The sequence below is a fragment of the Bos indicus x Bos taurus genome, chromosome 1 (genome assembly GCF_003369695.1).
Source record: "Bos indicus x Bos taurus breed Angus x Brahman F1 hybrid chromosome 1, Bos_hybrid_MaternalHap_v2.0, whole genome shotgun sequence".
NCBI classification, from domain to species: Eukaryota; Metazoa; Chordata; class Mammalia; order Artiodactyla; family Bovidae; genus Bos; species Bos indicus x Bos taurus.
Window position 1 is genome coordinate 41,659,091 of NC_040076.1, and position 27,230 is coordinate 41,686,320.

General features: G+C 36.7%; 1 protein-coding gene across 4 annotated transcripts in view; it reads left to right on the forward strand.

The window, feature by feature from the left end:
• Positions 1–27,230, forward strand: part of EPHA6 (EPH receptor A6) — a 1,019,792-nt gene that overhangs the window by 890,831 nt on the left and 101,731 nt on the right. For all 4 annotated transcript variants that reach the window (XM_027554351.1, XM_027554393.1, XM_027554360.1 and 1 more), the window contains one exon: positions 1,463–1,672. In XM_027554351.1, coding sequence (XP_027410152.1) covers positions 1,463–1,672 — 210 coding nt within the window. The remainder of the gene's footprint in view (positions 1–1,462; positions 1,673–27,230) is intronic.

A 27,230-nucleotide genomic window follows, 5' to 3' on the forward strand; every position in this document is an offset into this window, starting at 1 on the left:
CCAAAGTACTGGAGTTTCAGCTTTAGCATCAGTCCTTCCAAAGAAATCCCAGGGCTGATCTCCTTTAGAATGGACTGGTTGGATCTCCTTGCAGTCCAAGGGACTTTCAAGAGTCTTCTCCAACACCACAGTTCAAAAGCATCAATTCTTCGGCGCTCAGCCTTCTTCACAGTCCAACTCTCACATCCATACATGACCACAGGAAAAACCATAGCCTTGACTAGACGAACCTTTGTTGGCAAAGTAATGTCTCTGCTTTTGAATATGCTATCTAGGTTGGTCATAACTTTCCTTAGTGGAGTATAATTTGCAAAAATACTAGATCACTATGCTATACTACTGAGATGAACACAATATTGTAAATCAATTACACTTCAGTTAAAATATAGTTTTAAATCAAGGTGAGAGGCATAGTTAGTCAGAGGATTGATTACTATATACCACTGCTGTGCTTGGCTTGTTATTCATATTTCTTTTAATTTTCCTGAGAACTAAAATAGTCCTGTTTTCAGTCAACTGCCAACTTTTCTTTCCATTTGCTCCGTACAGTTGTCCCTGGATATCCACAGGGAACTGGTTCCAAGACCCATTGCAGATACAAAAATATACAGATGCTGAAGTTCCATGGTCAGCCCTTTGTATCTGAGAATTCTATATCTTCCGATACAATCAACCCAGAACCGTAAACATAGTACTGTACACAATCTGCAGGGCAGCGGAACTTGCAGATGCAGAGGCCCAACTAGGTATTTGCTGAGAAAAGTACAGGTGTAAGTGGAACTGTGCAGTCCACACCTTTGTTTAAGGGTCAACTCTGTAAGGAAAGATTAGGAAAATCAAGTTATTTTCTGTTTGCATGTGGTTTTCATTCTCCTACAACTTTCCTAAACTTGTTTATGCAGTCAATTTTTATTTTTCTTTGACCATTTCTCACAATTTCCAGCAATCACGCAACTTTCATCCAATCCCAGATTTTGCTGCCCTGCACAGTCCATAGGGTCACCCAGAGTCAGACATGATTGGGCACACACACACACACACATACACACACACACAGCTGGTTTGGAGCTAACTACTATGGAAAGTGAATTCTTTTTTCTTATAAGTCATTGCTATTATCTTATTTAAATTTAGTTCCCTCTTGTTACTTAGAGTTTTTGAGATCATCTTTTCTGGAAGTTAATTTGGATGGTTTTCTTCTCTCCTTTGTTTTTCCCCCTTTATCACTTCAACCTAGATTTTCCTTTCCTTTAAATCTCAAACAGATTTTTACTTTTGTTATGAACAAAATGATCAGCAGACTTGGTGCTTACATTAAATTGGATCCAGTAAAATAAAATCCAGGGTTTCATTTAATACACCACACACACACACCTCTACACCAACAGGCACACAGGAATGTGTGCATGCACCCACACTATAATAAAATAAACTAACATAAATAACTGTGATTCTCTTTCAGAAACATGATGGTCACTTCACAGTCATCCAGTTGGTCGGTATGCTCCGAGGCATTGCATCAGGAATGAAGTATCTTTCTGATATGGGTTATGTTCACCGAGATCTAGCAGCTAGGAATATATTGGTCAACAGCAACTTAGTATGCAAAGTTTCTGATTTCGGTCTCTCCCGAGTGCTGGAAGATGATCCAGAAGCTGCTTATACAACAACTGTAAGTTTATCCATCCTTTTCAAATATAGTTTGTTTACTTTTATTGTTTGCAATATTATTAGAGTAATTCCAGTTTGTATTATGGTCTAAAGACAGAAGGAAAGATTGCCCCAAAATAGGATCTAGACAAGGACTGAGAGACATTGGTTTTCCATGCCAATTCTATAAAGAGCCTACCAGGCACTTCATGAGGAGAGGTTGGCAGGGATGATTATGGAACATACCTAATGATACATATACAATTAGCGATTTGTAGATAATTTAATCTGCACAAAGTTTACTGAGTTTAGATTGCTCTCATTTGACTACATGGTCTCATATCTGGTTATACTTAAGTGCTAAGAAATCTCTTCCTTCACTGAATCTGACACACATTTACATGGACAACTGTTTTATACCCACTTCTAGAGGAGGGACTCTCTCTCATTTGAATATTGCTAAGCAACCCATCTTAAACTTACATAGAAAATCTTATGCCTCTTTGCTCTCAATTATGGAAATGAGGTCATATTTACCTAAAAAGAACATTAAAAGATATATTAAGAGACACTGATGTATAGAACAGTCTTATGGACTCTGTGGGAGAGGGAGAGGGTGGGGAGATTTGGGAGAACGGCACTGAAACATGTATAATATCATGTATGAAATGAGTCGCCAGTCCAGGTTCGATGCACGATACTGGATCCTTGGGGCTGGTGCACTGGGACGACCCAGAGGGATGGTATGGGGAGGGAGGAGGGAGGAGGGTTCAGGATGGGGAACACATGTATACCTGTGGTGAATTCATTTCGATATTTGGCAAAACTAATACAATATTGTACAGTTTGAAAATAAAATAAAATTTAAAAAAATAAAATAAAGATACATTATGGCTCACACTTGTCTGTTTTAAGAGATATGTTTTATTTAAGATATGGAATAATGGCAGTTGGTCTTCCCAGATTGCTCAGTAATAAAGAATCTGTGTGCCATTACAGGAGATGTGGGTTCAATCCCTGGGTAGGGAAGATCCCCTGGAGAAGTAAATGGCAACCTACTCCAGTATTCTTGCCCAGTCCATGAGATTGCAAAGAGTCAAACACAACTTATCAACTAAACAACGACAATGACAATAATGGCAGCTACTATTCAGATGTTTTATTTTTTTCTTTTAATTAAAATGAGTAGCTGCATTTCTTATATTTTAAAGACCAAAACGAAATGTAAAAATCATTTTATCACAGTATCTGTAAAACTTATAAAATTCCCTGATTCTGACTTTCAATTGTGTTCACTTTGTATCATCCAAGACAAACTTTGCTTTTCTCCTTGATAGTGGTATTTCCTAATAAGGACTTTCCTAGTTGAACTATTGAGTCTCACTATTGACAATGCATAACCTGCATAATCACAGTTCTTTTAATATCTTAATTCTATTTACTTTGCATTAGTAAGATCTCTCTAAGCTCCAACTCTTAACCTCCCCTATTCTGCATAATATGTGAAAAAAGTCACTCTATGCCAACATGGAGTTAGTTAAAGAAGACATGCTCTATACCCAGCATGGAGATATTTAAAGCAAATAATGGAGGAGCATGAGGAGCATGTATTTCATATAGTTGTTTCATATAGCTGGGGGGAGATCTAAGAATCCTTCCTTCTTTACCTCATTCATGTGTTTCTAAGTTGACTTTCTGATGTGAATTTTTAAATCTTAAGACATGCCCAGCTTTAAGAGTGGATATTTTTAATGAAAATGAGATAAAAGTATTTTAGATCATTCTCTATTCTGCCTTTAAGCACTTTAGCATAAATAATTGAGATTTTTCTGGAGATGATGCTTGCTGCTAAGCTGTTAAGTCACTTCAGTCGTGTCCGACTCTGTGCGACCCCATAGACGGCAGGCCACCAGGCTCCCCCGTCCCTGGGATTCTCCAGGCAAGAACACCAGAGTGGATTGCCATTTCCTTCTCCAATGCATGAAAGTGAAAAGTGAAAGTGAAGTTGCTCAGTTGTGTCCAATGATGCTTACCTGCTAGTAAAACATAATATGAATTTTCACTCACTTCTATCTTTTTTAAATAAAAGAGTTACTGTTAAAAGTAATGCAGTAAAATCTTTTAAACACTTTCACTTAAAATCATATGATATCCAATGCACTAAATAAAAGGACCTGTGGTGAGAAATATTTTTGATTTTTTTATTTTGAAAAATAAAGTGTTATTCTTTGAGAGCCTATCACAAGATTCTCTGTCCATCAAGTCATCAATGGTAGAAATGAGACTGTGCTAAGATATTAATACCATGTGGTAAAATGCATCTTACACTAAGTCTGTGTAGGTGAACCAGGCCAACCTGAAGAATAACTTGTACTTCAATTGTTCCTTAAGATTTAACGAAGCAAAGAATGGAAGTGATATGACAGCTTCAGGCACAAAGTCAGTCTTGGGTACAGGACCGTGAAATCCACTAGCTCCCACCAAGCTACATATCATTAGCATAAATAGAAATAAGGACAGGTTTCTGCACAGAATTTTAATGAAAAATTCAAGAAAAGAAAATGACAGTTTCCTCTAGGTAAATGTAATTCAGCAGCCTAAATATAAAGAAAAACAGGAGAAAAATAGCTATGTTATCAGAAGACTATAATGTGAAGATTTAAATAACTTTTTCAGCAAAAAGGTGGTGAACAAATAAACCTTGGAAGAATGCAAAACAATAAAATCCTGGCTTGATAAGCCAAATTCATCACTAAGAAAGGAGCTTTGCCATTTGGGACAAATAATAAACTGACTCTTCCAGAAAAACAATTCTTACTCAATAGATATTATGATAGCAGTCAGTTGAAATCAGTCAAATATACAGACCTTTGTAACTCAGTTCAGTTCAATCACTCAGTCCTGTCTGACTCTGCGACCCCATAGACTGCAGCATGCCAGGCTTCTCTGTCCATCATCAAATCCTGGAGCATGCACAAACTCATGTCCATAGAGTCAGTGATAGACACCACAATATCATCCTGTGTCGTCCACTTCTCCTCCTGACATCAATTTTTCCCAGCATCAGGGTCTTTTCTTCACCTCAGGTAGCCAAAGTATTGGAACTTCAGCTTCAGCATCAGTCCTTCCAATGAATATTCAGGACTGATTACCTTTAGGATTAACTGGTTGGATCTCCTTGAAGTCCAAGGGACTCTCAAGAGTCTTCTCCAACAACACAGTTCAAAAGCATCAATTCTTTGACACTCAGCTTTCTTTATGCTCCAACTCTCACATCTGATACGTAATTATTAGAAAAACCATTGCTTTGACTAGACAGACTTTTGTCAGAAAGTAATGCCTCTGCTTTTTAATACGCTATATAGGTTTGTCATAGCTTTTCTTCCAAGGAGCAAGTGTCTTTTACTTTCATGGCTGCAGTCACCATCCTCAGTGATTTTGGAGCTCAAGAAAATAAATAGTCTGTCACTGTTTCCATTGTTTCCCTATCTGTTTGCCATGAAGTGATGGGACCAGATGCCATAATCTTAGTTTTATGAATGTTGGGTTTTTTTTGTTTGTTTGTTTGTTTGTTTACTTTATAATATTGTATTGGTTTTGCCATACATCAACATGCATCCGCCATGGGTGTACATGTGCTCCCCATCCTGAGCCCCCTCCCACCTCCCTTCCCATGAATGTTGGGTTTTAGGCCAAATTTTTCACTCTCCTCTTTCACTTTCATCAAGAGGTTCTTTAATTCCTCTTTGCTTTCTACCATAAGAGTGGTGTCATCTGCATATCTGAGGTTATTGATATATCTCCTAGGAAACTCGATTTCAACTTGTGATTCATCCAGCTTGGCATTTCGCATGTTGTACTCTGCATATAAGTTAAATAAGCTGGGTGACAATATATAGCCTGGTATATCCTTGTAAAGGACAATATATAATCCTTTCCCAGTTTGAAATTAGTCCATTTTTCCATGTGCAGTTCTAACTGTTGCTTCTTGACCTGCACACAGATTTCTCAGGAGGCAGGTAAGGTGGTCTGGTATTAACATCTCCTGAAGAATTTTCCAGTTTGTTGTGATCCACACAATGAAAGGATTTGATATAATCAATAAAGCAGAAGTGGATGTTTTTCTGGAACTCTTGTATTTTCAATGATCCAACAGATATTGGCAATTTGATCTGGTTCCTCTGCCTTTTCTAAATCCAGCTTGAACATCTGGAATTTCTCAGTTCACATACTATTGAAGCCTAGCTTGGAGAATTTTGAACATTACTTTGCTAGCATGTGAAGTGAGTCCAATTGTATGGTCGTTTGAGCAGTCTTTGGCATTGCCTTTCTTTGGGATTGGAATGAAACCTGATGTTTTCCAGTCCTGTGGCCACTGCTGAGTTTTCCAAATTTGCTGGCATGTTGAGTACAGCACTTTCACAGCATTATCTTTAGGATTCGAAATAGCTTAAATGAAATTCCATCACCTCCACTAGCTTTGTTCATAGTGTTGCTTCCAAATGCCCACTTGACTTCACATTCCAGGATGTCTGGCTCTAGGTCAGTGATCACACCATCATGTTACCCTGGTCCTTAAGATCTTTTCTGTACAGTTCTTCTGTGTATTCTTGCCACCTCTTCTTACGATCTTCTGCTTCTGTTAGGTCCATACCATTTCTGTCCTTTATTGAGCCCATCTTTGCATGAAAAGTTCCCTTGGTATTTCTAATTTTCTTGAAGAGTTCTCTAGTCTTTCCCATTCTATTGTTTTCCTCTATTTCTTTGCATTGATCAAGAAGAAGGTTTTCTTATCTCTCCTGCTATTCTTTGGAACTCTACATTCAGATGGATATATCTTTCCTTTTCTCCTTGGCTTTCATTTTTCTTCTTTTCTCAGTTATTTGTAAGGCCTCTTCAGACAACCATTTTGCTTTTTGGCATTCTCTTCTTGGGGTTGGTTTTTGATCACTGCCTCCTATACAATGATATGAACCTCCATCCGTAGTTCTTCAGGTACTCTATCTATCAGATCTAATCCTTTCAATCTGTTGTCACTTCCACTGTATAATCTAAGGCATGTGATTTATAGTTCATATATGATTTGTTTATAACCCTGGTCAAACCTGAATGGTCCAGTGGTTTTCCCTACTTTCTTCAATTTAAGTCTGAATTTTGCAAAAGGAATTCATGATCTGAGCCACAGTCAGCTCCTGTTTTGCTTCTGCTGATTGTATAGAGCTTCTCCATCTTTGGCTGCAAATAATATAATCAATATATATTGAATATATATATTATAATCAATCCATATAATCAATCTGATTTCACTGTTGACTATCTGGTGATGTCCATATGTAGAATCATCTCTTGTATTGTTGGAAGAAGGTGTTTGCTACGACCAGTGCATTCTCTTGGCAAAACTCTGTTAGCCTTTACCCTGCTTCATTTTGTACTCCAAGGCCAAATTTGCCTGCTACTCCAGTTATCTCTTGAGTCCTACTTTTTCATTCTAGTCCCCTATGATGAAAAGGACATCTTTTTTTGATGTTAGTTCTAAAAGGTCTTGTAGGTCTTAGAACCATTCGACTTCAGCTTCTTCTGTATTACTGGCTGGGACATAGACTAGGATTGCTGTGATACTGACTGGAAATGAACAGAGATTATTCTGTTGTTTTTGAGATTGCACCCAAGTACTGAATTTTGGACACTTTTGTTGATCATGAGGGCTACTCCATTTCTTCTAAGGGATTCTGGCCCACGGTAGTAGATGTAATGGTCATCTGAATTAAATTTGCCCATTCCAGTCCATTTTAGTTCACTGTTTCCTAAAATGGCAATGTTCACTCTTGCCATCTCCTGTTTGAACTCTCCCAGTTTGCCTTGATTCATGGACCTAACAATCCAGGTTCCTATGCAATACTGTTCTTTACAGCATCAGACTTTACTTCCATCACCAGTCACATCCACAGCTGTGCACTGTTTTTGCTTTGGCTCCATCATTCTTTCTGGAGCTATTTCTCCACTCTTCTCCAGTAGTATATTGGGTGGCTACTGACCTGGGGAGTTCATCTTTCAGTGTCATATCTTTTTGCCTTTTCATACTGTTCATGGGATTCTCAAGGCAAGAATACTGAAGTGGTTTGCCATTCCCTTCTCCAGTGGGCCACATTCTGTCAGAACTCTCCATGATGACCTGTCCCTCTTGGGTCACACTACATAGCATGGGTCATAGTTTCTCTGACTTAGACAAAGCTGTGATCCATGTGGTCAGTTTGGATAGTTTTTTGTGATTGTGGCTTTCATTCTGTCTGCCCTCTGATGGATAAGGATATTATGATAGAAGTCAGTGGAAATCAGTCAAATATGCAGACCATTGTAATTAGCAGGAGAGAAAGAAATCAATATGCCAATTTTAGATTTCCTTAATTCAAAGGGAGAAAAGTGCCCTTGAGCCAACCAATGTTTATTTGATGGACTAATTCATATTGAAAAGCAGAGACATTACTTTGCCAACAAAGGTTCGTCTAGTCAAGGCTATGGTTTTTCCTGTGGTCATGTATGGATGTGAGAGTTGGACTGTGAAGAAGGCTGAGCACCGAAAAATTGATGCTTTTGAACTGTGGTGTTGGAGAAGACTCTTGAGAGTCCCTTGGACTGCAAGGAGATCCAACCAGTCCATTCTGAAGGAGATCAGCCCTGGGATTTCTTTGGAAGGACTGATGCTAAAGCTGAAACTCTAGTACTTTGGCCACCTCATGCAAAAAGTTGACTGATTGGAAAAGACTCTGATGCTGGGAGGGATTGGGGGCAGGAGGAGAAGGGGACGACAGAGGATGAGATGGCTGGATGGCATCACTGACTCGATGGACGTGAGTCTGAGTGAACTCCGGGAGTTGGTGATGGATAGGGAGGCCTGGCGTGCTGCCATTCATGGGATCGCAAAGAGTCGGACACAACTGAACGACTGAACTGAACTGAACTGAACTGAATTCATAGTCAGAAATTCTGACAGTTTTTATTAATTTTTGTCAGTATAAGCTTTTGTAAAGGGTACTCTAATGATCTAATATTTAAAAACTATATTCTTCAGGATTAGTGTATCCAGACTTTGAGTCCAAATGCCAGAAATCAAATCAACAACAATGGAGATGAAAGGGCAACGAAGCTTTACACTAAACCAGAGAGAAAATGTGTTAAGTGCAGAGCCACAATATCCAATAATACCCAATAACTGTTGAAGAAGTGAACATCATACATACAGGCTTGGATCAAGGCTGAGAGACCAAAAATCTTAATGGTAGTTTTCTGGTACAGTTCTGCCAGGAGGTGTACACTTCTTTGGGTGAACTGACAATGTCAGACTTAAGCATTAATTGATGCTTTCAAATTATGATGCTGAAGAAGACTCTTGAGAGTTCCTTGGGCTGCAAGGAGATCAAATCAATCCATCTTAAAGGAAATCAGTCCTGAATATTCATTGGAAGGACTGATGCTGAAGCTGAAGCTCCAGTACTTGGGCCACCTGATGTGAAAAGCCAACTCATTGGAAAAGATCCTGATGCTGGGAAAGATTGAGGGCAAAAGAAGAGGAGAGCAGCAGAGAAGGAGATGGTTAGACAGCATCACCAACTCAGTGGATATGAATTTGAGCAAACTCTGGGAGATAGTGGAGGACAGAGGAGCCTGGAGTACTACAGTCCATGGGGTCTTAAAGAGTCAGACACGACTTAGCGACTGAACAGCAAAGCATTAGATGGAAATAGGAATCAACAATAGCACAGATGATATCGAAAGAATTATTTCCTAAAAAGTCTTATCTTTGGAGCTTAGGAAATAAAGATTTGTGATGATTACAGAGGTCTTGGTAATGAAACACATGAAAAAGGTTTGAAGATTATCATACACAGAATAGAAAAGACCTCGATAAGAAATCCTGAAGCTAGAGAGGACCATCTTGTTCATTCATGCATACCATTCAGAAGCCAAGCCACACTGTGGGAAGACCTCCATCTGTCATTGGTGCAAAGCAAGCACAAAAGCAAACCCTTTGTAGATGTCAGCCCTGTGTCTCTCCAATATGCTTTTTAAAGAAAGGACTCGAAGGCCTTAGACCTTGGAAGGCATTATTGAATACAAGAGACCACTGAGAAACTAATATTGCTGATCAGTTCTCAGGTTTGGGGTGACTTAGAAGTAGTAATTTCAAGTAGTAATGAATCCCTTTAGCTTTTTATAAAACCCTAGAGAGCAGGATATTTATCTTTTACATGTTTTAATGCTTTCAACAGCAAGATTAATACACTACTTAGTGTCTGCTTTGTTAATTGCTGATAATTACACTAATAAGAAAATGGCAGGAAGAAAGTGATTGAAACTATAAGCACATTGTTTTCAGTAAAATTACATTAATTTCTTCTCTGATATGACTGTTAATCACAACCCACCAAATGAGTAAGCCTAAAACAACCCTTAATGTATCATAAGAAGAGGAAAAAATTACAATAGAAAGCAGAAAATGTTACAGACATTGAAGCAGTTATTACAATGGGTCAGGGTATTAACAGAAAGGAAAATTCTACAAGACCCAAGACAAATTGTTTATAAAAGTACATAGTACATAATATTTTAATACCTACAAACATCTGAAATATATCCAGCCCTTCTAGTGTAAATGCTAATCAATGAGGAATAAACGAAGGCCAGTGACAAATCTGAAGACGTTTGGCCTACATCTTGATGATTAACCATAAATTGTATGAAATACCAAGTACTGCTTGTTTTTTGTTTTAGCAGCATCCAACACTGTCTAATTCAGAGTTATTCTCCCTGCTCCTAGTGATTTTAGAACAAACCCAGACTAAATTGATTTACTGAGGAAGATCAATCAGCAGCTGTTCAGCGAGCAGAAAGCACCATGTTCATTGGCCCGTCTTGCTTGTGCAGAAAAAAGACAAAATAAGACAGTGTACACAAAGCTGCTGACTTTAGCCCTTGAGTTTCAGAGATACCATCTTAAGAAATGAAGTCATTCTAATGCTTAATTGCCAGTTTCATCTCTGATGTCAAAAAAAGGCCTTTTTTCCCCCTCTGACAATAGAAAACTGGAAAGAAAAACATTATAAATATAGTATAAATCACATGAAAGCTCTGTGAAAAGCTTACTTATTCCCAGTATAAGGAGCTTCACATCAATGGCAAATAAATTGAAAAAGATTATCGGTTATTTATGCTGTTTATGGCAGGCCCTGTTAGCTGCCTACTCAGCCTCTCTAATCATCTTCTCCTTGCTAATAAAATCTTTATTTGGATGTTGATAATGAACTCATACCCAGAAAATAAATCATAATTCATACATATTTATACTATTCTCCTTTAACACTTAAATTTTATTCTTTGAAAAGTCATTTAAATGTAAAGGGAAGTGAGTTTGGCAACTTTGGAGAAAATTTGGGGGTTGACGTCTACTGTAGATAGGCTTACAGGGAGAGCTTTGTAGTGTTGGCCCTTTCTTTTCTTTGTTGCCTCGAATATAGCTTTGGCAGGACATGGGCTTGGGATTGTGACAGCCATGTTTCAGTCATGAGGCAAGAAGCCTAAGGAGACAAACCCAGTGCTCAAGATGGCCAGGTAGGAGTGCAAAAGAACCTAACTCTCTAATGAAAATGTTAAGTATCTGTGTCAATACAGAATCCACTTGTTCTAGTTATTTGTTTATAATTTAGTTAAATATTTTATTTACTTAAGCTCCTGAGAAATGGACCTTCTATGACTCTGTGACCTGTACCTGAAGACGTTCTGATACAGTAATCAACACATAAGAAAACCTCCAGATTGATAGATAATGTAAATAAGAAAATGAAAACATGAGGGATTAAAATGTCACCTCAGTCATACAAACGGACTAGATTATCTAAGCAGACTATAAATATACAATTAGTTTGGTAATTCAGTAATCATAATTTATTCATTTAACATATATTTCTTAATATAATTGGATGCTAACCTGGTCTGTGGAGAAGACAGACATTAAATAATCATGTGTAATTACAGTCTGAGAGACTTTATACAACCCCTTTGTTGAGTGCCTACTGTGTGCCAGGTACTGTTCTGGGAATTGAAGATATTGCAATAAACAAGCTTTTCTTATGGAGCTGACAGCCTTGATAATCTTTATTATAAAGACAATAAACAATTTTTTAAAAAAAGATAATAAATGAAGTTTTAAAAGTAAGAGAAAGACAAATCTCAATCTTAGTGACAGATGCTGGATATATTATAAAATTGTAAAAAATAAACTTGAGAAGCTACCTTGGAAGCACAGTCAGAAAATACTTCTTTAATGAGGTGTCATTTGAAATGAGACCTGAAAATTATAAAGGTACCAGCCATGAAAAGATCTGAAGCCAGATGTTCTAAGGTGAAAGGGAAGAAAGACAGATCCTAAACCTTAGGGAACAAGTTTGGCATAGTTCAGAAGTAGGAGAAAGGCCAGGATGGTTGACCCACTAAGAGATCAGGGAAAGGGTAGGAAATTAAAGCGTGAAGGTCATGGAAAGGAGGAGACTAACTATGAAAGGAATCCACTGGAAAATTTTAAGCACCTGTTGACACAACAGAAATTTTATTTTTCAAGAGCTCATTCTGCCTGATATGTTGGGAATGAATTGTAGAGAAAAAAGAGAGAGAGAGCAAAAGATGCATTTGCACCCTTAGACAGGAAATGATGGAATCTTGGTGTAAGCTGGAATAGAAAACAGAGTGGCGAAGATAGTTGGATATCTTGTATCAACAGCTCTACCAATATATGTGAGTGTGTGTGTGTCCATGTGTGTATGTATTTTTATTTATTAACAAGTAAAGAAATTGAGGCCAAAGAAATTGTGATGTGCTCAAGTCATATGGCTATTATGTTGGAAACAAAGTCAATTAATTATTGCCATAATGACATTGTTAAAGGAGAGAATCTGTTCCACAATTGAATCCTCCTTCTTTTACAAAACTTCCCACCACAAATTCTCTCTTGTCATATACAAACTTCCTTCTGTTTCTCATCTCTGAAGCCCATGCAGAAGGTAATGGATAGCAGTAGTTGAAAGTCTCTGAAGACTGAGAAATAAGGACAATGATCTCTTGGTCTCTGGTAATATATATTACAAATGCACAGATATTTCAAAATGTTTATTCTTTTGTTTACTGAACTGTTAAAATTATTCTGCAATGAATATTTTACATTCATGCCAAGAGAAAGAAAACAATGTATGTTATAGAAATAGAGAAATACCTCCTGGGAGAGTGCCAGGACATCCTTCTGCTTAGTATATTTAAAATTTTTCTCCCTGGTATTAGTCAGTGAATAGGCAACATGTTTGCTTAATTGTTTTCATGTAACTTTTCTAAACAAAAAGATGGCTGTAGGTCATTTCACTGGGCAACAATTTTAAACGAAAGATGAAGAGATTAAGGAAATGAACATTACCATTACTGATTTTTTAAATGGAATTCTGGGCAATATTCCAAGAAGCCTCAAATTCTTCCACAGAGTTTCAAATTCAATACCTGTCCCTTAATTGTCACCCCAGGGCTTACCATTACTCCCCACAATCATCAACTTTTCCAAGCCTATAAGCAGTCCTTAGGAAATCAAAAGCTAGAGAAAGTGCTATCGAATTTTGAAGTGTACTTTGAAGAAACAGAATTGAATTTCAAACATTGAAAAATCTATCAGCATCCTTGTTAAGAAACAAATATTTTTTCCCTTTTTCTCTGTTTATCGCCTGACTACCCCTTGGTTGCTTTATGCTAGCTACTTACTCATCATGTTTTCTTAGGGAAACACTTACAACCATGGTTTACTTACAGGCCACTGCAAAGAACTTCCCCCAAATTCTCCCTCGGACCTCTTGCTCTGCAAGGAACAGCTCTGAATGCATTCACGTTCCATAATTATTAGCATTATTCAGATCATGACTGTTCTAATTAACATGAACACACCAAGTTTCTCTATTCCCAGTTTTGCTTCTTTAAACTTGCAGTAAGAACAGAGTGTTATTATATGAAGCATGCACATCATTCAACTGTTTAACCATGCTCTTAATCAGTGTGTAATATGTGTCACAAATAGGCGGCTGCTAAATGAATTATACATAAAGACAATGTTTTCTAGATTACTCTTTCCTGGATATTTTGCATAATTTGGGTCCTAATACATTCTGATCCTTAATTCTCTTTTTTTAATAGAAACTAAATCATTACCTTGTTCTTTTTAGTTGTTCAAAACTTTGTTTTTCATATATGCTATAAAAGTAAAGGGAAGATAACATTTTTAATTTTAGTGTTTATAGCATATAATTTTCTGACCGCCAAAATCTCTTTCTCACATTTCCTGGTTAAGTTGCAAATATATTTGCCTTTAAAAATAACTGCTACTTTGTGGAGAAAAGGGAACCCTCTTACACTGTTGGTGGGAATGCAAACTAGTACAGCCACTATGGAGAACAGTGTGGAGATTCCTTAAAAAACTGGAAATAGAACTGCCTTATGATCCAGCAATCCCACTGCTGGGCATACACACTGAGGAAACCAGAAGGGAAAGAGACACGTGTACCCCAGTGTTCATCGCAGCACTGTTTATAATAGCCAGGACATGGAAGCAACCTAGATGCCCATCAGCAGATGAATGGATAAGAAAGCTGTGGTACAGATACACAATGGAGTATTACTCAGCCATTAAAAACAATACATTTGAATCAGTTCTAGTGAGGTGGATGAAACTGGAGCCTATTATACAGAGTGAAGTAAGCCAGAAAGAAAACACCAATACAGTATATTAACGCATATATATGGAATTTAGAAAGATGGTAACAATAACCCTGTGTACGTGACAGCAAAAGAGACACTGATGTATAGATCAGTCTTGTGGACTCTGTGGGAGAGTGAGAGGGTGGGGAGATTTGGGAGAATGGCATTGAAACATGTGTAATATCATGTATGAGACGAGTCGCAAGTCCAGGTTCGATGCACGATGCTGGATGCTTGGGGCTGGTGCACTGGGATGGCCCAGAGGGATGGTATGGGGAGGGAGGAGGGAGGAGGGTTCAGAATGGGGAGCACAGGTATACCTGTGGCGGATTCATTTCGACGTTGGGCAAAACTAATACAATATTGTAAAGTTTAAAAATAAAATAAAATTAAAAAAAAAACTGCTTCTAAGAAAAATATAAATTCAATAGAACCAAGTTGTATTATTAATAGAAAATAACTAATAAAAGCAAGGGGTAAGCTATTAGGCCCTCATATATACCCCACCCTCCATAGAATTTCATAATCAAGACATTACAATAGGCTATTATGTAAATGGAATCATTAAATAATGAAGAAAACACTATAGATATAATATGGTAGAATTCACAGTGGGTGATAAACTTGGAATTTATACCCACATCTTCAATAGACTTGTTAAAACTGTCTCCTCTCTACAGATAAATAAAAATCAATAAGATAATAAGTTAAAATATGGATTATAGCTGCTATTAAGATGAGCAGCCTAAAAAATCACCTAAGGCACTTATTTGAAATGCTAATTCCCAGTTTCCAGCCCCAGAGAATCATTTTCATTCCGTAAGTCTGGGGGAGAAGTAGCAAGGCAGGATCTGGAAATCTGTGTTTTTAATAAACACCCAGATGTGAAACAGGCTATCTGAAAGTCCATTTTGCTTAACTGCCCTAATATAATCTAGACACATATCCAATTATTCCTCCTCCAGCCTTACATGTCGTTAAATAAGACAAAAGTCACAAGCAGGTAAAAAATTTGTCCATACAATGGGAAAAGGGTGGGATAGAGGGAAGATGAGAGCCATGGACAGTGTTCACCCTAAGAGACCTTATTCTTTTAATATATATTCCATGTAGCCCAAGCATTTTGTTTCAGTTTCTTATAGGAGATGGTTTATGGTATAAAATATGCTTAATAGTAAAGAGAAAAATTGTTATCCCTGATGTTAATTTTTTATTCCTCTGTTAACCTTTGTTTTACTGGCCTCAGTAGTCTCCACTTTGCTACCTTCATGTAGCTTCTTCTCTTTAGGTTATCTGTGATGGTAATTTTTTCCCAATAAACAGTCATTTATTGACTGATGTAGAAATGTATGCCCCTATTTGGGAACTTATGCAAGGCCTGTAAATTCTGTGAAAATAAATCCTGAAACAACTGTAACCTGTGGCCAAAACTCGGATAACTCCTCAATAGCCATGTAGTTGACCTGGTGCTGAATTCTATCTCAGAGTTTTAAAACAGTTATGTATATTTCAGAATATACCATTGAATGTTTAATATCTCTAAAGTTTATGAGGTTTCACTGTACTTGGACATGATTAGATTTTGCTTGAACTCCAATATGATTTATGGGAAATAGAAGAAACTGCTGGAATTGCAGTTTCTAGAGCTTTAGCCCAGAATATATCTTCTGGTTCTACAGTGAAATTCATCCTCCATACTCAACATTAAAAAGTAGTCTTAGGATCACTTTATAAAAAGTACACATACTAGAAAAAAAGACATAAAAGCATGATAAAACAAAATAATACTTGCATATAATCATCATAAATGATACTACCAAAGTGTCATGAAACACTTGTATACATATGCCCCCTTGTGGTGAATGCATGGGACACAGGACATTTTAAAAGCTTTTCATAAATCAAAGAATATTTTTCTTAGTTTAGTATTGTGTGAGATAGAAAATGTACATTTTAATAAGTCCTAGTTTACGAGATTTGACTTATGTGTTGTTTACTAAAGCTTAATAACTCTGAACTATTTACCCATAAGAAAGAAGGAAGGATAAGAGAAAACTGAGTTCTAGTATTTAACTGAGAAGTCACCCACATTTACATTAGGATTCCAATACTGTACTTTAAAATGATTCAGTCGGTGTTTTTAGTGGAAAAATAATCCCAGTGAAAAGATTAAATGTAAAGTCAGAAGAAGGATTGTTAAAGTAAGTGAAAACAGCAAGTTTAAAACAAATTGGGTGGAAGACAAAGAAGCAGAAAGAAACTTAGTGGAAAAGAAAATAAAACATGCAGACTTTTCATTGACATTTTTAAATGCCAATGCTAAGTTTTCTTGCATATAAATGAAAGTCATGGTTTTGAGGACACTTCAGAGAAATAGAAGATATTTCAAAGGGCAAGAGGGCAACCATGATTCTTGGAAGACTCAAAGCAATGACAGATTCTGCAGATTGGGGCACAGTAGCCTATATATAATTGATACATACAAGGGGAGAAAGGGTAGATTAAAAAACAGCAACTTGATTAAACCCTATTAATGAAGAGATAAATGGTCAAGGGTTAAACCAGAAAAAAATATTGAAATATAAACTACTCAAGTGGATTTTCCATTATATAAGGAAAATTACCAGAAAAAATAATAGCAACTACAAGCGCTAGTATTCTATTACTAGTACTCTGTTTTAGAAAAATAAATGATATAAAGTTTGTGGATATGTTTTCCCACATTTATTTTGGACATGAGGGTAGTAATACATAAGTTACCTTTGAATAAAACATTGTCCTGTTTTACCACAGATTATACACAGGTTATATAATCCCAGAATTTAAACATTTGCTCAAGTAAGAATTTCCTCCATCCCACCAACACTATTACAGATTTATTCAAGTGTTAGAAATAGTCCAGAAAAAAATATAAGCCAATCTAGCACCTAGTAAGATCATGTGGAAAACTATTTGAATTTTTATTCCTCATCCTGAAACAAAAAAATATAAGGAACTCTCAAGAACAAAGCAGGACGTATTCTCTGTTATTTTGAATTCTGTTCCTGGCTAAATATTATTTTTAAATTCCTACTCTTGAAAACTTATAAAACATTGCCAGAAAAAAGGTTCTAATAATAATCTTAAAATAAATATTCATTATACTTCCTTTTTACTGTTTTGTACTGTTCTCTTTATTTTTGAAATGTTGCTATATATTCATTTTTACTAGTTTTATAGCTTTGAATATTTTAGGTTAATCTGGGTCACATTTCTAATAGAAGTTTTTTAAAACTCCTCATGTCCCTTTACCGTCTAAATTGGAGCCATCTTGCCATTCACATTGACAGGAAGCACAGTACAGATGGAAATGAACATTGTGATTTGAAAGGTATTGGGACCACACTGTAAACTCCTATCCTTCAATGTACGTCGCTTGAATATAACTTTCCCAGAAAAATGCAAGATACACAAGAGGATAAGGGATGTTATGCCGCAATTTACAAGAAATAAACAAGAATAAGGAAGACAAAAATGAAACATGGATGTGGCACAATGTAACAGAAATATGCCCCATTGAAACAGCATTCTGTCATACTTCAAAACCAATACAATATTGTAAAGTAAAAAAAAAAAAGAATAAAATAAAATATGCTGAGAAGAGTTAGGAAAAAAAAAAAAAAACAGCATTCTATAGGGTGACTTCTTACCTGATTTTATCTGTACTGACCAAGAATCTAAGCTATCATAGTCACAGAGACTCTGCCAGTAAAGATATCAATAGATGACAATGTCTGGAGACTCTTCAATTCTAGATCTTTGGGGATGACAAAAGGATTACTTAAAATGCCCTGAACCTACATTATGAAAATAAAATACATTTTATCAGACATTACATTAATCGTAAGTCTACTCAATACAAGAAAATAGTATTCTAATATTAAATTCTAATTTCTTCTCAGTAAAGAATTCATAAAAAATATCTAAGATAATTGTCTGTTTTGGTCTAATCTGAGTTCCTTTTCCAGATTTCAGTGACTCCTTTCTATATCTTGTCATTTCTATCAATATACTTGCTCAAAGTTCATGTCAGATGCAGCCTTTTTCACTGAATTTCTAAGATGAGTTACTTCCTATAAGAAAGTGGAAAATACTGGTTCCCTGCCATCTTTGTAAATCCAAAAATAACATCTCTTTTTGTAGTGCCATAGCACTGACAGTATTTCTGAGCCCTCATACTATGAGCTGCATTTTTCATATAGATGGAAAATATTGATAAAGATTTTTTTGGTACAATGTTATCAAAAGAAGTTCAGAGCAAAAAGAATTGTAAAGACAGAGCTCCCTGATGTTGGTCAGCTTACTTGGAGGTATCTCAAGCTCTCATGTTCATCTTAAGAAAGATGTTAACATAATTTAAGAGCTCCTCCAGTGGATTCTAACACTAAAGAAACTTCATAGAACATGGAGTTTATGATGGATGAAGACCTATTACTGAGATATTATATAGTTTATAAAACTTTTATTTTCAAGCCGCAAATTCTAATTTTTAAGCATATAATCAGATTTTCAGACATCCAAACTAAAATACCTATTAGAAATTTTCTTCACCTGACTCTGTTAATCAGTTTGGGCTGCCATGACAAAATGCCATAGACTGACTGGCTTAAGCAATAGGAATTTATTTCTCCAAGTTCCGAAGGCGAAAAGTCCAGCATCAAGGCTTTGGCTTATTCAATTCCCTGGTGAGAGGTCCTTTCCTGGCCTGTAGAAAACCACCCTTTCACTGTGCTCTTACATGATTAAAAGAGAGCAAGCTCTCTGCTTCTTATCAGGACACAAATGCCATTATTGGGATTCCACCCTCATGACCTCATCCAATCCTAATAACCCCCCAAAGCCTCCACTTCTGAATACCATTACATGAGGTGGTTAGGGCTTCAACATACAAGTTTTGAGCAACACAAACATTCAATCCATCACACTAATCATCTCCTAAAGAGCTGAAAACAGGGAGATATGTTAAATGTTCCCCAAAATATTAGTTTGGTTATTTTCTGTGGTTGTATGTTAGTTGTTTATCCTTAAGCCAGGCCATTAAAATGGAAATTCTAATACATGAATGAATAGATCCAAAAATTTAAATTGCAACAAGATTTGCCTTCATTTAAGGGGTCCTCCTTAAGCAACATTACCCCCATCACATCTTTCACAGTTTATCTTTGGGACTTAAACAAATGTGTTCAAGTTGGAGATTTACACAGTTGTATTTCCTCTCCTGGATGTCCTTGTAGTCTTTGTATACATAGTTTGTGGATTGCATGGACAAATCAGTACTGCTTTGAGTGCTCTTTGGCAAATTAGTGAAAAGTAATGTGCTCTTTGGGTGGAAAACTATACTTACTCCCTCTGCTGTATTGTCAAGATGTCAAAACCATTGTTTTTGTATGTATGATTCAGGCGACTATCCTGTCTCACAGGACTTCCTTTTATGTCCTGCAGACCATCCAGAGCTCAAATAGGAGACAGAGATCTTTTTAGTTTCTCAAAATTTAAGAACTAAGTGTGTGGGAAGAGGTGGGAGATGAGGAAGGAAAAACAAATACCAATCCTCTTTGTCTTGAGTTTGAGCAATCAGCCTGTCCCCTTTTGCAAATATATCCTGATTTCCCCTTTTGCAAATATCTCCTGATTTCCACTAAAGAAAAGAAAAAAAAATCAAATATTAATTGAACAAGTAATGAAAAAAGACAGTAAAGATGAAACATATGTTTTAAAACATTAAACAAAATAACTGAGGATTAAGCAAGGTAAAAACTGGATTTTTAAAGGACTTGAAATTGCCCTGGAAAATGGAAGATCTTCTTTCATGAGGGTATCTTATGAGGCCAGGACACAGTCCCTGCCCCAAACTTCAGCAAAGAGCCCTCACCTGGAACATCTGGACCTAAGGCATCAAGACAAGTTTCCCACTATGAGAAAGAGTTCTAGTTCATTTCCCAGATCACTTCATCTCTGACAGTACTGAATAAACAGTCTTCTACCTCTTCAGCTGATTTCTCATAGAGGAGGACTTTATGAGAGACTTACTTCTTAAATTCAAAAACAAAAAAATTTAGGGAATGCTTAAAGATGCCTTTAAAATGTCTATTTTAATGTCATTCTTAGCATCTACTCTTAAAAACTGTAATAGTCACTTGAATTAAATATCCACCAACAAGAAAATAAATCATGATGTATCTATGTGATAGGACAGGTAGTATATGTTGACAGTGTGCTTCCTGTATTTCTTATTCCTTTTACCATTGTTATGTACCCAGGCTCCTAATATACATTTGTTACCATACCAAACTTGGGTCCATTTGCCTGCTTACAGTAAAGTTGATATACTGACACAGATTGTGGTGAAGGAAAATGCAGAGTTTATTGCAGGTGCCAAACAAAGAGTACAGGAAGCTAATGCTAAAACATACTCAGACCTACCAGTGGCTTTAGGGAATGGTTTTTAAAGTCAGAATAAGGGAGAGTGTTGTGAGGTGTATGATCAGCTCATAGACATTCTTCTGATTGGTTGGTAGTAAGGTAGTCAGGAGTCAATATCATCAATCCTCTCTCTGATTCCAATACATGTGGGGTCTTTGTGCTTTTGGTCAGCATTCAGTAAACTTCTTCCATCTGGTGGGGGTTTCAGCAAAACAACCCAAAAGTTATGGCTCAAAGTAATATCTGTAGCCCTTGTTGTTATTCAGTTGTCAGCCAACTCTTCATGATCATATGGACTGCAGCATGCTAGACTTCCCTGTCATTCACTGTCTCCAAGAGTTTGCTTAAATTCATGCCCATTGAGTCAATGATACCATTCAACCATCTCATCCTCTATCTCCCCCTTCTCATTCCCTCAATTTTCCCCAGCATCAGGGTCTTTTCTAGTGAATCAGCTTTTTGCATCAGATGGTCAAAGTATTGGAGCTTCAGCTTTAGCATCAGGTCTTCTAATAAATATTTGGGGTTGATTTACTTTAGGATCAACTGGCTTGATCTCTTTGCTATCCAAGGGACAAGAGTCTCCTACAACACCACAGTTCAAAAGCATCAATTCTTTGGTGCTCAGCCTTCTTTAGAGTCCAACTCACATCTGTCTATGACTACTGAAAACACCATAACTTTGACTAGACAGACCTTTGTCAGCAAAGTAATATCTCTGCTTTTTAATATGCTGTCTAGGTGTGTCATAGCTTTTCTTCCAAGAAACAAGTTTCTTTTAATTTCATGGCTGCAATCACCATCTGCAGTGATTTTGGAGCCCCCCAAAATAAAGTCTATCACTGTTTCCATTGTTTCCCCATCTATTTGCCACAAAGTGATGGGGCCGGATATCATGATGTTTGTTTTTTAAATGTTAAGTTTTAAGCCAACTTTTTCACTCTCCTCTTTCACCTTCATCAAGAAGTTCTTTAATTCCTCTTGGGTTTCTGCCATAAGGATGATGTCATCTGCATATCTGAGGTTGTTCATATTTCTCCAGGCAATCTTGATTCCAGCTTGTGCTTCTTCCAACCCAGCATTTCACTTGATGTAGTCTGCTTGTAAGTTAAATAAGCAAGGTGACAATATACAGCCTTGATGTACTCCTTTCCCAATTTTGAACCAGTCCATTGTTCCATGTCCAGTTCTAACTGTTGCTTCTTGACCTGCATACAGATTTCTCAGGAGACAGGGAAGGTGGTATGATATTCCCATCTCTGTAACAATTTTCCACAGTTTGTAGTGATCCACACAATCAAAGTCTTTACCATAGTCAGTGAAGCAGAAGTAGATGTTTTCTTCTGGGATTTTCTTGCTTTTTCTATGATCCAATGGATGTTGGCAATTTGATCTCTGGGTCCTCTGCCTTTTCAAAATCCAGCTTGTACATGTGTAATTTCTCAGAGTATGTACTGTTGAAGCCTAGCTTGAAGGATTTTGAGCATTACCTTGCTAGCATGTGAAATAAATGCAATTGTGCGATAGTTTGAACATTCTTTGGCATTGCTCTTCTTTGGGATTAGAATGAAAACTGACTTTTTCCAATCCTGTGGCCACTGCTGAGTTTTCCAAATTTTCTGGCGTATTGAGTGCAGTACTTTAACCTCATCATCTTTTAGGATTTTAATTAGCTCAGCTGAAATTTAGTCACCTCCACTAGCTTTGTTCATAATACTGCTTCCTAAGGCCTGCTTGACTTCACACTCCTGGATGTCTGGCTCTAAGTGAGTGACCACACCATTGTGGTTAGCCAGGTCATTAAGATCCTTGAAGAATAACTAAAGGTGTTTAACTTTATTTAATGGCTGAAGTATATTTTTCTTGTCCTGCTTGACTCTTTTTTGTTTGTTTGTTTCTTCATTTTCTCACTTCTGTGATTAAATGTATTCTTTGGAACTCAGGGAAGGCCAAGGAGGGTAAAGTTTTTCTACAAACAAGAGTCAGGCAGAAGACATGGAGCAGTCTACCCACAGGAAAACCCCATAGAGTCCTGCTCAGTTACACCTTTGCTCCAACAGTCAGCATCTGGGGCTTTGTCAGAAGACTGTCCTAAAGACTGCTGGCATCTACTTTGCCTGCAGCAAAAAGACCTGAGAAGCAACTTGGGATTTACATCCCACCAGGGACAGCCTTGGACCAATAATGGCCACTGAAGGAGGCAGAGGTATAAAGACTCCAGCATTCTTGCTTCTGACCTGGATGACTCTGCAGGAGAAATACAAAAAGAAATGCTTGAGAATGATAAACAGCAAGTTCAGAGTACGAGCCATTGGCTATGCTAGTTAGGGGAACAAATGAGATCTGGAAGAGCTCAGCTGTATCAGAAATACTGCATTTTTAAAGTCAGGTAGTGGATATGTGAGTAATCTTTGTATTAGTTTTTATGTGACATTTTTTGTCTGAAATATTTTATAATAATTTAAAGAGTTTTTTAAAGATTGACAAGAAAATGCTACATGCTTTTTTAATAGTAAAACATATATTTTCATGTTAAAAACGTCCAGCATCCTCACATTTGTCCTTCAAAGAGTGTATGTCCACCCAAATTAGAGCTAAAAGAGAAGTCCTTAAAACAGAATTCTGTAACCACTTAATCTTCCACTTCTCCTACTGATGCCACTTTTCCTATTCTTGGCATAGCTCATCAACACACATTTACACATGGTTTTCGTTCCCTGATCTTCCCAACCCTGAGCTCTTGGTCAACTATTTTAAGAAGGCACATTCATGCCTTGAATCATCTGTCCCCTTCATCTTCAGCCTCATCAAAATTCAGCTCTGGGTAACATATGTTTTCCCTTTTACCTACTTCTGTTTTGCGGCTCCTGACTTTTACCACTTAAGTGAAAAAACTCTGCCAACAGACTTCTCTACAGACTTTTCCATGAGAACAGCTGTTTGTAGGCACTTTGAAGATAGAGACTGTATTTTCCCTTGCAGTGTCTATCCCTGTGTTAGTTAGCTAGGGCTGCCATAACAAAATATCACAAGCCTTGTGACTTGAACAACAGGATTTATTATTTCACAGTTCTGAAGTCTTGAAATCTGAGAGCAGGGACTCTGCAGGATTGGTTACTTCTGAGAGCTGAGACAGAATCTGCTTCATGCCTCTCTCCTTGCTTCTGGTGATTTGCTGGCCATCTTTGATGTTCCTTGACTTGTAGAAGAATTATGCCATCTCGGCCTTCACGTTTACATGCATTATCCTTGTGTGCATGTCTCTGGGTCCACATCTTCTCTTTTCTGTACGAATGTCAGCTATATTGAATTAGGGATTCACCCTAGTCCTGTATGACCTCATCTTAACTAGATACATCTGCAGTAACCCTATTCCCAGGTAAGTTAAAGTACTGGGGTTAAAACCGCAACAAAGGAATTGTGGAGAGACACAGTTAAACTCATAAAAACCCCCTATATTTGAAGTCAGAAGCATTTATTCATTGTCTTTTCTTGATCTAAAAACAGGCCTCTGTAGAAGAGGCTTTAGTTTGTTACTCAATAAATATTCCTTGAATTCAACTGTGAAGAGTAGGAGACATTGTCATTTCTGTTTTGACTTGAGCCCTTTACTTCAGTGTCCTGTTGTCTTAAGCACTACTCCAGGTAGTCTGTCTCTTAAGCATTCTCTTCCATTAAACAGGAGAGCATTATTTTCCACACAATGTAGCCTTGGAACACGACTATATTGGTTTCCCTAATGGGTTCTTCTGACTTACAAATGCCGGGTTTATTTTGGCTTGCATATGAAGTTTGATTGCATGCATTCATAATCGAGTTTCCCTTCTGATTTATTAATCAGAACTATCATATATCAAAATGATAATTAACTGGCAAGTTGTGGCAAATGTATACAAAGTTATTTATAGATATCTCGCACTTTGCATGTTAACATTATCTAATAAATCATGTAACAGTAAAAGTGGCAGAATACCCAAATTAAATCATTTACTTTTATTGAAAGTGTGAGATTTTAGAATACCATTCTTAAACATTCACAGCGTCTGTGGCTTAATTAATCTGCTTCTCCATAATTTGACTCTAATATTTTGAAATGACCTCATAGATACGTTTACCATTCAACATGGAAGTCTGTTGGGTTACATGTTCTGAATTTAATTCATACAGTATCATATTGGGAATGATATTGCTATAGACACATAGATATAGATACAACATTTCCATTTTCTCATTTACAGTTTCACTTATACCATAAGGAAACAAAATAAATTCTCATGTAATACATTTGAATATTTTCATGTCAGAGTGCCTGTATATAAATAAATATGAAAGGTATTAACTGATATAACTTTTTTCTAGGCATATCTGCTGAAAGCATCTGATCATTTTAAAATACTTAAGCAAAAAAAATTAAGGAACACACAACTAGAGTTTTATGATTAGCTTTTAATTCTTTTTTTTTTTTTTTTTTACCAGCAATTACTTGGAGATTGAAGGGACTGAGACAGTCAAAAATTTTTTAGGTATCTTTTGTAGAGAATAGCCTAGGCAAGATCTTAAATAACATGAAGATCATGGCTCTTTGGAGAGCACAGTAGACCAATGTCTGAAAGGTCAAAATTCTGCTATTCCCAGTTTCTCCTATTTGCTCTTTATGGAGCAAATTAGAGAAGTGAGTGACACCATAGAAGTTATATGCCTTTGGAAATTACTTCTATTCAAGTTTCTGTTGACCCTTTCATATTTTCTTGGGACAGAAACAGCAGAACAATAAATATACTTGCCTTGCAGAGGAGAGCATACAAACTGTTGGCTGCTTTATCAAATTTTTCTCACAAGAGAAAAATCAAGAGCAGGTTCACCAAATTTCTCTCCCAAGAAATTTTTTTTTTGTTTTTTTTTTAAATGTTTGTCTTGAGAACTGGTCTCTGCCAATTAGGTCATGACAACTCATAACCACTTTTAGCAGATAGCTGTACCAACCAAAACATTTGAGGTGATGAGAATGAGCAACCACCCCCACAGACTTGCTTCAAGTTAAAATTAGAGCAAATCAGAACAATTCTGCCTCACATATCAATATTTATTAACAAACAGGAACGAGACATTCATACAGTTTGTTCTGTGAGATAATGAAGTCCCAATTCTCCATTCTTATAAGGGATCCCTAAACATCTCACCTGGGGGGGGGGCGGAATATATGTGTGTGTGTGTGTGTGTGTATATATGTGTATATATACACATATATATATATATATATATTTAAAATTTGAAGAAGCCTAAAACAACATCCAGAGGGCCAGGATTCTACAGCCTTACAACCCAGGCAGTCAGACATGTTCAGATTAAGTGTCACAACAATTTATGGAGCATTAAGAGATTAAATCCATCCCTTATGTGACAGCCCAGCTATAGGCCTCTCTGCATTCCTATATTCTGATTATTTAAGAGAAGAAAGTTACTGCCAAAATATTTTAACTAATACACATATCTTGAATGCCATTAGTCTCATCAATGAGGATATGCTTCTAAACCCATTATGCTAATCAACCATTCACTAATTTAACAAATGGAATTCCTTTTCTGATGTTTATCATGCTAATTATTAAAGCTTCTATTTTTGATCCAGCATAAATAGCTTAATTAGTTGTATCAACCTCCTCCTGAGTCCTGGTTTCCTTTTAGAATGCTAGTGAGCCATCACTGAGCTGTGAGATTCCAAAAAGCTGTGAGTGACCAATTCCAACTGGTCATCACATCTACAGTGTAAGGTACACTAAGTAATTTACACTAAATCACAGACATCACAGCATTACAGCAAATCTCTAAGATACTAAGATCTTTTATGGTACCATTATTCTATTATCTGCCTTTATCTTTTTTTTGTCTCTTTTTGGCTATGCTCTCCTTTATGCTAATAGGCATTCCTCTTTGGCTTCTTCTCTTTCTTCAGTTTGTTGGTCCATGTCTCTCTGATTTCTTATCTTATGACTCCTAGGAAATAAGATTTTCCTGTCACTACCTACATTGATATTTTCTCCAAAAGAGATCTCTAGACCACCCACTTTCAGAATCATCTGGGATAAAATGAGAGAAATGCATATTCCCAAAGAGCATCACTGCGCTTTCTCTAGAAATCTGCAGTTTTAGCAGACACACCCTCTTCATGGTTCTTATACACACTAAGCTTTGAAAGCACATCCTATTTCTCCTGTTCCAGTCAGGTAGCAAGATTTGTATTAAACATAAACTATGTGCATATTGGTTTTATTTAGGTTATTTTTACTTGGTGCATCTACTTTTCAACATATTGTGGAATCTTCATAAATATTCAGTAACTG